This window comes from Ailuropoda melanoleuca, chromosome 6 (assembly GCF_002007445.2).
Source record: "Ailuropoda melanoleuca isolate Jingjing chromosome 6, ASM200744v2, whole genome shotgun sequence".
NCBI classification, from domain to species: Eukaryota; Metazoa; Chordata; class Mammalia; order Carnivora; family Ursidae; genus Ailuropoda; species Ailuropoda melanoleuca.
The window spans coordinates 72,756,781-72,767,550 of NC_048223.1; the positions used below are offsets into that span (position 1 = coordinate 72,756,781).

Consider the following 10,770-nt stretch of genomic DNA (forward strand, 5'->3'; position numbering starts at 1 on the left):
AAAAAAAAAAAAAAAAAAGAACGGGTTGCTCAATTGCTAAGGCACCCAGGCACTCCGAGAAAGGACATTTTAATGAGAGAAAACTGGAAGGCACAACTTCAGAGTAAAGAAGAGTTGTTTAAAATGAATAAATTCAACTTCATGAAAAACATGATACTGCCTGGTTTTCCTGATTGTGTCACAGACTGTTGATCACTTGGTTGCAGACCAGTTTTTGGTAACTACCCTACACCACTTTCCTGTTAACCCAACAACCTGTCAACTGTTAAAGAACCCTCACCCACTCAGTTGTATCACTCTTGATCTGTGATCTTTAGAGAGTATATTGATACATCTTGTATGGTGAGCTTTATTCTTGTTCATAGTTTGATTTTAGTCTGCATTAGGATAAGCAATCTAAGGAGAGCAAAGACAATTAATGATGGCTCTTAGCTCCCTTTCATTTTCTTCTTTTTTCTTGCTAATAGTTGCTTGCCTAGTATGCTTTACTGTTCTAATTATCTCATTTTCTCTTTATTTCCAATTTCCTTGCCTAGGCATTCATCATGAGACTTTTGGGACCCTTGGTAGAAGGGATTTTAGAACCAGCAGTCTTTGGATTAAGTCGGGTGAAACAGAAAAGAGGGACATCATTTCTGGGTGTGGGCAGTGCCCACCACAATGCCTTCCTTATACATAGTAGGTACTCAACAGATATTTGTTGGACCCGTGAGTCTTATTTGTAACCTAATCTGTCAATACTAACTCCTCAGATCTTACGCTATTTTTGTGTGCATGTGTAAAGCTCAAAATTTGTAGATTCTTAATTGGAATGTAGTATTAATATTGGATCTCCAAGTAGAGTTTCTTGAATTACAGTAAGGCTCTTCTTCCTCTGGTTTTGACAGCTTTACTGTCCAACACATGACACCTGTGCCTGTATGGCAATGTGCTGAGGAAAGAGATTACGAGATAATTTCTGAAGTATCCAAATTTGTAAAGATTGGGATTTGATCTTTAAACTACATGTAACTACAACAGTTGTGGTTTCTAATACAGAATAACCCCCTTGCTTAACCTGTGCATAGAACTTCATCAACTAAATCAGTTGTCACAGTAATTAAAGGAGCTTTATTTGTGAATCTAGGGTTTAAAGGATACTTTAGTATCTTTTGTGTTTGTCGTATTTGCTTTTGCAGTAAACATTCTTAGTGCCCTAATTTTGATTAATAATTGTTAGTAGATATTCTGTTTCGAATGGGAGAATACATAGGAAAAAGACTCACTCCCAATGTTTTTTGTTGTTGTTGTTATTTCAGACCAAAGTCTTGTGTCACTGAGCTCAACCATGGTGCATCCAGATTCTCCTCAGAAGTGAGACTTTCCAAAGGACCAATGACTCTCTTCCCTGTGCCCTTTCATTTTTTCCTACTCCGTAGCTATGTCTCGATCCCGCCATGCAAGGCCTTCCAGATTAGTCAGGAGGGAAGATCTAAACAGAAAGAAAAGCACCCAACTGAAGAAGGCATCTAAGGCAGCCAACAAAAATGTGGCATCAGTCAAGACTGTGACCCCTGGAAAAGTAAAGCAATTAATTCAAGAAAGAGATGTTAAGAAAAAAATAGAACCCAAACCACCTATGCCAGTCAGAAGCCTTCTGACAAGAGCTGGAGCAGCACGAATGAATTTGGATAGGACTGAGGTTCTTTTCCAGAACCCAGAATCCTTAACTTGCAATGGGTTTACAATGGCCCTCCGAAGCACCTCTCTTAGCAGGCGACTCTCCCAACCTCCAGTGATCATAGCCAAACCCAAGAAAGTTCCACCTCCTAAGAATTTAGAAAAACAACATGAATGTGATTATAATGTAGTTACTGACATGGGAGTAAAACACTCAGAAAATGATTCCGTTCCAACGCAAGTCCCCCTAATTGCTCTCGATATAGAGAATCTAGTCGGTGTACAAAATGCATCTTTAATTAAAGGTGAGAGCCAAGAGATAACCCAGTCTTGGCCCCAAAGGGTGGAGGATTCCAAAGTAAATATCTCCACTCACAGTGGCCCTGCAGTAGAGATCCTTTCTGGGTCATCAGAAGGGACACATGGTGGTGAAGGACTATTCTCTAAAGAGACATTAAATAATATCAGTGATTCCCCTAGAATGTTTGCTCAGGACACTCTGTGTGCTCCTTTGCTCCAAAGAGCATCCCTCAAGGTTACATATGAAGGAAACTCCAGCATTCAATTAGAAGATTTGGGTTCACGAGTAGAATCTCTTAAGCTATCTGATTCTTACCTGGATCCCATCAAAAGTGAACATGATTGCTACCCCACCTCAAGCTTTAATAAGGTTATACCTGAATTGGACCTTAGAAACTGTTTGTCTATTGGTGGGTCAATATATCCTACCTCATTAATAAAACTCCTCTTGGCAAGCTCAGAACAAGAAACCCTTGGTGCTAAACCAGATCAAGAGGTGCTCAAAGCTACCCCAGATCAACAGAAAATTCCTGATACCACCCCTGTCATAGGACAGGCTTTTAGTGCTGTCCCACATCGATGGGAAGTTCCTGGTGCTAACATCGTTCATGGAGAGGCTCTGGATGAGACCCCAGACCCACCAGAGATGCCTGGTGCTCTTCCAGTCCAAGGAGAGGTCTTTGGTGCTATCCTAGACCAACAAATCCTTGGAATGGGTGGTGGTACTGCCTCCGACCCACCTATCTTTCTTCCAGCTCCTCTAAACCCAATTGCTACCTATAATGCTCTCCCAGAATGGCCTGAGCCCCAGAGCACTGTTTCATATGGGCTTGAAGTCCAGGGCGCTGTGCAGAGTTTGCCTTTGGGCTCAGGTCACACTCCTCAGCCATCATCAAACTCAGAGATAAGTTCAGTACCTCCAATAATGACTATTAGCAATATAGAAAATGAGAAGCAGGTTCATATAAGCTTTCTGCCAGCTAACACTCAGGGGGTCCCATTAACTCCTGAGCAAGGACTCTTCCATGCTTCCCAGGGCATTACCCAACTCTCCCAGGCTGGTCCCAGCACATTGGAAGGAGGGAGCTCCCAGATCAGCATGACCAGCGTGGTTGACATCAACACCACAGTGGTGTCTAGGCCAGTGTCACTCGCCAGTACCTCTTCTTCCTATACAACTTTGCTACCTACTTTGGAAAAGAAGAAACGAAAGCGGTGTGGGGTCTGTGAACCCTGCCAGCAGAAGACAAACTGTGGTGAATGTACTTACTGTAAGAACAGAAAGAATAGCCATCAGATCTGTAAGAAAAGGAAATGTGAGGAGCTGAAAAAGAAACCGTCCGTCCTCGTGCCTTTGGAGGTGAGTAAACCCTCAAGGGCTTGGAGATGCCTGTGAGGCTCAGTAGAGTGATCTGTGCAGAGACAAGGTGATTCAGTACTACATCCTTTTACTTTGGAAACATTTTGTATTATCTATAAGCATGTGTGGATCTCCCTGAAGTATGTCTTGTGCGGTGAGTGATACATTAGCTTAATTTTAGAATTTATCTCAGAAGACTAGAACATAAAGTGTTCCCATTACGGGATTTGATGGAGACAGGGAAATGACATGAAATGTGGCTTTGCAAAGATTTACACTAAACCTTATTTTGGATAGTTGTGTGTCTTTTTTGGAAGTTACAGATTTAACTTAAATTTAAATTAAGAGTGGAACAAAATCATTAACTCCCTTGCAGCTTGACGAACCAGTGGAATTAAATGACTATTCTTTTGAAAGAATAAAACTGTCTCAATCCTTAATTTTGAAACTTTGCCTTTGAAGGCATAACAATAATAAAGCTTTCATCTTAACTTTTGGCAGGTGATTTCCGCCTGCTTTACATATCCCATGTGGTTGTTAGGATTATCAAAAGTTCAAAATAGGGGCGCCTGGGTGGCACAGCGGTTAAGCATCTGCCTTCAGCTCAGGGCGTGACCGGTGTTATGGGATCGAGCCCCACATCAGGCTCCTCCGCTGAGAGCCTGCTTCTTCCTCTCCCACTCACCCTGCTTGTGTTCCCTCTCTCACTGGCTGTCTCTATCTCTGTCGAATAAATAAATAAAATCTTAAAAAAAAAAAAAGTTCAAAATAGTTTGTAAACACCAAAGTGATACATAAGCATCCGTTCTCATTTTTACAGTTTATGAGCCTAAGGTACCACAAATAATACTGGCTGGCTTAGACTTTAAGGATTTTATGGAACTTGGTTAATACTTGGTTTTCAGACCTTTAAAACACATGCCAACTATGGTGTTATGATTTTTAGGTCACTCATTTGAAGTTATGCTTATTTTGTGTCTGTTATGAATACAGGTATAGTAGAATAGATTAATTTCAAAGTATTGTGGACTTAAACGTAGCCATTCTTTTCTGTTTTACTGACCCATTGCCAATGGGATCAGACATTTAACCAATCATGTATTAATGGGCATTTGAGGTGTTTCTAAAATACTCTGTTATTACAAACCTTACTGCAATGAATAATTTTTACTCAAGTCACTTGACGTATGTGGGAATGGCCAGAAACTTAATGGTTTACAAACACGTCTAAAACACAAGCAGCAATATCTTACAGCAGAGAGACCTCCCTTGTCAGTTCATGATTTGGAACATTGCCAGAATGCATCACTGCTCAAAGTACTCACTTTATCTCTAATAGGTGTAAACGAATTTGTTTTCTTTTTTCCTAAACCTGCTCCTCTTTTTGCATGACATATTTGGCTTAATGACTGACCATCTACGTGGTCACCCAAAATGGAAAATTCAGTCATCTTTGATGGCTTCCTCTCACTCTTCTAGATTTCTTGTTCTATGAGACCTGAGCATTCCTACGTCTCCGTTTTCTTGGCTGTTTCTATAGTTGATGCCTTTGTCCTTCATTGGGACAATTTCAGTCTTCTCTTTATTATCAGCAAGCATTTACTACACTTCTACTCCAGTTTGCGTACTGGGGATATAGTCGTGAGTGTACCAGTCAGAAGAGAAGCCAGGATGTTGAACAACAACCTCTTAAGTGCAGTTCAAGTTTTCTTTCTAAAACCCTGATGGTTCTCCTACTTAAATGCATTTTGTGCTCTTCTCTATGTGTGACATATCTCACTCAAAACAAAACAAAACAAAAATAGAGAAGAGCTTCTTGTGCCTTCCAAGTACAGATGAAGCCTAGCTTCTTCTTCTTCTTTTTTTTTTTAAAAACAGAGAGAGAGAAAGAGGAGAGGGGGTGGGGGAGGGGTAGAGGGAAAGGAAGAGAGAATCTCAAGCAGACTACCCGCTGAGCATGGAGCCCGACATGGGGCTTGATCCTATGATCCTGAGATCATGATCTGATCCAAAATTAAAAGTCAAATGCTTAACTCGCTGAGCCATCAAGGTGCCCCCCCAAAAGATCCCTTTTATCACTTACAAAGCTGATTCTGAAGAACGTATTGGGTTGTCCTTGTACAGAACTCTGGCAGCAGATAGACCTACCCATCCAAAAGTTCATGAAGAGGCAGAGAACACAGGGAACACTTCTCTGAGGGAAGTTCATTCTGAGAGAACAAAGAACAGTTGCATACTCTTGTTTCTGGTTTCTTTGCTTAATATTCATCAATAATGGTGCTTATAGAGTTATTCATTTTTATGGCAGTATAATGTTCCATTGTGTGTTTATATCATAATACACTAATCATTCTACTGTTTAAAAAAACTTTTTTTTAAAGATTTTATTTATCCAGTTGTCAGCGAGAGAGTGAGCACACAAGCCAGGGGAATGGCAGGCAGAAGAAGCAGGCTCCCTGCTGAGCAAGGAACCCTATACCGGACTTGATCCTAGAACTCTGGGATCATGATCTGAGCCAAAGGCAGGCGCTTCACCAACTGAGCCACCCAGGCATCCCTAATCCATTCTACTGTCAATGTGCACATTGTCATAAATGTCTTTTGGAGAACATCTGTGTGCATTCTAGTGAGGAGATTCCTAGGAGTGGAATTGCTGGGTCATAGAGTACATATGTTTAGCTTTCGTGCATATTACTCAGCAGTTGTGGTTGTTCCCATTAAGACTCTTCATCAGTTGTGTATGAACATTCCACTAGCACCACATCCTTGCCAACGCTTGATACTTTGTCTTGGTTACTTGAGTCGTTTTGTTGGGTGTGTAGTGGCATCACTACGTTGGACTAATGAAATTGAGCTACTTCTCCTTTGCTTCTTAGTCATTTAGATACTGGCTTTTCTGCCTTTTCATTATTGGTTTATAAGAGTTCATTACATTTTATTGATATAAATTCTTTGTTGAATATATGATTGCAGGTATCTTTACTTATTCCATGACAACTTTTCACTCCCTTTATCCTGCTTTTAATGAACAGGACGTTTTAACTTTAATGTCCAATTTACCATTGTTTTCCTTTATGTCCTGGTTAAGAAAACTTGGTCTATTTTTTGCCAATTCCAAGGTCATGAAGATGTTCTCTTTTGCTTCCTTCTTAAAAAGTTACTTTTTTAAGCCTTTCACATTTAGGGGTAAAGTATATCTGGAATTGACTTCTGTGTATAGTGTGAGGAGTTAAGATTGATTCTTTTTTATATGGATCTCTAATTGACTGGCACCATTACTGAAATGACCATCCTTTCCCTGTTATACAATCTCATCTTTGTCTTAAATCAGGTGATTGATTAGCTCTGGGTCTATTTCTAGACTCAGTTTCATTGGTCTTTTTGTCTGTCCTTGTGTCTAAGCTCATCATCAGTAGGCTTTCTAATTGTTAACTTGTAGTATAAGTCCTTCAGCTTTGTTCTTCAATACTGATTTGGGCTATTTTTATTGTTGTTCTTTGCATTTTCATTAACATTTTGAATCAGCTTGTAAATTTCCACCAAAAACTCTGCTGGGATTTTATTGTGATTATGTTGAACCTATTCATCAATTTGGAAAGACTGACATTTTTACGATATTGAATCTTCCAGTTTATGAGAATGGTATATCTTTATGTATCTGTCATTTAATTTCTTTCAGTAATATTCTATAGTTTTCGGGACATCTGGGTGGTTCAGTTGGTTAAGTGTTTGCCTTTGGCTCAGGTCATGGTCTCAGCGTCCTGGGATCCAGTCCCAAATCGGGCCTCCTTGGTCAGTGGGGAACCTGCTTATCCCTCTGCCTGCCACTCTCCCTGCTTGTGCTCTCTCTTTCTGACATAAATAAATAAGATCTTTAAAAAAATAATAACATTTTGTAGTTTTCAATTTCAATGTTTATTTTATATCTAGGTATTTGATATTTCTATTCCTAGATGTTTGATATATCCCTAGATATTTGATAATCTTTTAAAATATTTATTTGATGCTGGTATTAATAATTGAAGACCATTCACTTTGATAACTAAGAATACAGCTAAGCAAATATATTTCATGTATTTGTATGTTCCTTACATCAGAATTATTTCACTTATTGAGAGTTGGAGTGAGAAATAAAAAATACATTTACAGTTTTAAAATATTAATGTTTTTGTTACTGCTTATATTAAACAAGTGTACATTTAAAAAATAGATTTGTCAGGGGTGCCTGGGTGGCTCATTGGTTCAGTGTCTGCCTTTGGCTCAGGTCATGATCCAGGGTCCTGGGGTCGAGTCCTGCATCAGGCTCCTTGGTCAGCAAGGAGCCTGCGTCTCCCTCTCCCTCTGCTCCCCCTGCTTGTACTCTCTGTCAAATAAATGAATAAAATCTTTAAAAAAAATTGTTAGAATTCTTTTTCTAAAATATACTTAGCATATGCCATCTCTCAAAAAGTTAACTACTGATGTCTGAGGGAAGTAAAAACAATTTTTTACTTGCCCCTTTTGGTCATAGATTACATTTTTGTCTGCCACAAAATCAGAATTTTTTTATTTGTATGACAAGGTGGTTAGGTAGTCTCCCCAGAGATATCTTTTGGCCAAGAGATAAAATAGTATTTTTCTGTCAAGTTTACTTCAGCTTTCTTTCTCTATATTCAAAAATATAGATAATTAAAGCCATTAACTTTGTAGCTCATAGGCATCTAGGAATTTGCTCTTGGCTAGGTATACCTCAAATGTATTTGTAATTTAGCCTCTTTTTTTTAAAAAAAAGATTTTATTTATTTATTTGACAGAGATAGAGACAGCCAGCAAGAGAGGGAACACAAGCAGGGGGAGTGGGAGAGGAAGAAGCAGGCTCCCAGCGGAGCAGCCTGATGTGGGGCTCCATCCCAGAACGCCAGGATCACGCCCTGAGCCTAAGGCAGACGCTTAACGACTGAGCCACCCAGGCGCCCCTGTAATTTAGCCTCTTAAGACATATTTTAAGTCATGTAGGATTATTTTCCTATTTATCGTATAATGTTAGAAGTGGAAAAAAAAGAAGGGGGTGCTTTTTAGAGATAGTAGGTGTATGATCAGGCTACACTCTTGCAAGTAATTTTTAGTGTATATAAAAACAAAGTAGAGAAAACAGTTGTTTGTAGAGTTTCTGAGGGCAGGGTATTGAATTATTTATCTGTAGCTTGATGATTTGGGTATAGTACATCACACGTTTAATAAATCAAATGACTGAATGAGCAGTTGGTGAGTGGGTTGCCGAAGTGAAATAAGTTTTTCCCAAAATATTGAGGGTTATTATGTTTGGTTATAGTATTATTATTAATTTGTCTCTTAAAATTTTTATTTATTTATTTATTTATTTATAAGAGAGAGTGAGCGCTTTCATGCGTGCGTGCGTGAGCAGAGGAGGGGCCGAGGGAGAGGGGGAGAGAGAATCCCAAGCAGGCTCCGCACCCAGTGCANAAGAGAGAGTGAGCGCTTTCATGCGGGCGTGCGTGAGCAGAGGAGGGGCCGAGGGAGAGGGGGAGAGAGAATCCCAAGCAGGCTCCGCACCCAGTGCATGAGCACTATGCAGGGCTTAATCTCATGACCCTGAGATCATGACCTGAGCCAAAACCAAGATTTGGCGCTTAACTGACTGAACCACCCAGTTGCCTCTATTTTTTTTCAAGATTTTATTTTTAAGTAATCTCTACAGCCAATGTGGGGCTCAAGCTTGCAACCCTGAGATCAAGAGTCACATGCTTTGTGGACTGAGCCAGCCAGGAGCCCCTGTTTGGTTAGAGTCAATAGCAGTGCACTAGAAAACACTGTAAAATGTGCTGTTTGTTACCATGCTATCTTCTGAGCTAATGCAAATTTTATCTGGAAAAATAGTAATACCTCCAAAGGTTGTGCCCGAAAAACTCAAAGTTCAGTAGTAGTGTATGATACAAACTGAACCACTGACTGTTCACTATTTTATGAATAGCGTGATAACAGTCTAGTTCCAGAGAGGTCATTTCGGAATTGGTTGACATACTTGTTTTTATTTTATCCATTTTAGTGGGAGTGGGGTGGGACAAGCCTCTCCTGGCCACTGCTTTTTAAATCTAATTTAATCAATCAATCAATTAATTAATTATATTTATTTTTAAGATTTTATTTAGAGAAGGAGTGCACGTGTGAGTGCTTACATGTGCACGGGTGGGGGCAAAAAGGGAGGGATAGGGACAGGCAGACTCCACACTGAGCTCGGAGACAACTGGGGGCTCAGTCCCACAACCCCCAGATCATCACCTGAGCCGAAATCAATAGTTAGACATTAATCGACTGAGCCACCCAAGCGCCCCTGGCCACTGTTTTTTTAGTGTTTTTAAACAGTCAGATCTCATTTTGGTTTATGTTGTGTACGTCATATGGAACAAATTTTTGCTACCAACTCCTTCCATTGAGGGCAGATGTTATATGTCCTTAAGTATGCCTTTAAGGAATCTCTTTGGATCACTGCTGAGACTTCAGTAGGATACCTCACCACAGAGCCGACTGTAGGCAAAAAAACCCCTATGGTGTCTAGGATTCTTGCATGTGTAAATCATAAGTATGTCAACAAAACCATGCTGACTTTGATTGACTCTGACCTATGGGTGTTAATTTCTGGAATCTTGTCAGCATGGCTCAAATTTTACCCTGCCATTTTGTGTGTATCATCTTACCCAAGAAGGAAAATATGTGAAACTGCTTAACACCTTCCTCTAGTGTCAGCATAATCCAGATGATAGTATTATGTAATAGTGTGCACCATAGCATGGTACATGTTTACTTTGCCATAGAACTTAACTCCATATCTTGTTTTCTTGGTCACCCTCTTGGTTTTTTGTTTGTTTGTTTGTTTGTTTTTTTACTACATAGTATTTTAAGAGTTGATGGTTTCAAAGCTGCAACATTCATTCTCCTTATCAAGTAGCCAGTAATTGTTGTACTGTGGTGGATGTACCAGGAAGGAGAGAAGGCGAGATCTTATCTTTTTGCATTATTTTCATGCTAAAATAAGATACAACTAGCAAATGAATCAAACTAATGAAACCAATTCAGGTCATTACTTGGATAATGAGACGCAATGCTCGAGTCATAGTATCCAGAAAGTCTTGGCTAATTATCATTAGCTCTTCATGTCTGCTATGAAAGAAACAAAAGAAAATCTTGCTCTTTTCTGATTTAATTATTTTCCGTTAATACTGTGTCACGGGTGCACCTGGCTGGCTCTGTCAGAAGAGCATGCGACTCTTGATCTCAGGGTTGTGAGTTTGAGCCCCACGTTGGGTGTAGAGATTACTTTAAAAAAACAGTAATAAATGAAAAATACTGAGTCACAGTTTTTATTTTTTATTTTCTTGGGAGGGGGAGTGGCAGAAGGAGAGGGAGAGAAAGAATCCTTTTTTTTTTTTTTTTTTTAAGATTTTTTTTTTTTT

General features: G+C 39.6%; 1 protein-coding gene across 7 annotated transcripts in view; it reads left to right on the forward strand.

Annotated features, from left to right (window-relative positions):
* The window catches only part of TET1 (tet methylcytosine dioxygenase 1), a 131,810-nt gene that overhangs the window by 6,611 nt on the left and 114,429 nt on the right, over positions 1-10,770 (forward strand). For 5 of the 7 annotated variants that reach the window (XM_034662601.1, XM_034662604.1, XM_034662605.1 and 2 more), the window contains exon 2: positions 1,299-3,319. In XM_034662601.1, coding sequence (XP_034518492.1) covers positions 1,421-3,319 — 1,899 coding nt within the window. In that variant the 5' untranslated portion in view covers positions 1,299-1,420. Of the gene's footprint in view, positions 1-536; positions 683-1,298; positions 3,320-10,770 lie in introns of all 7 variants that reach the window. The other 2 variants (XM_034662603.1, XM_034662602.1) reach the window with 2 other exon arrangements.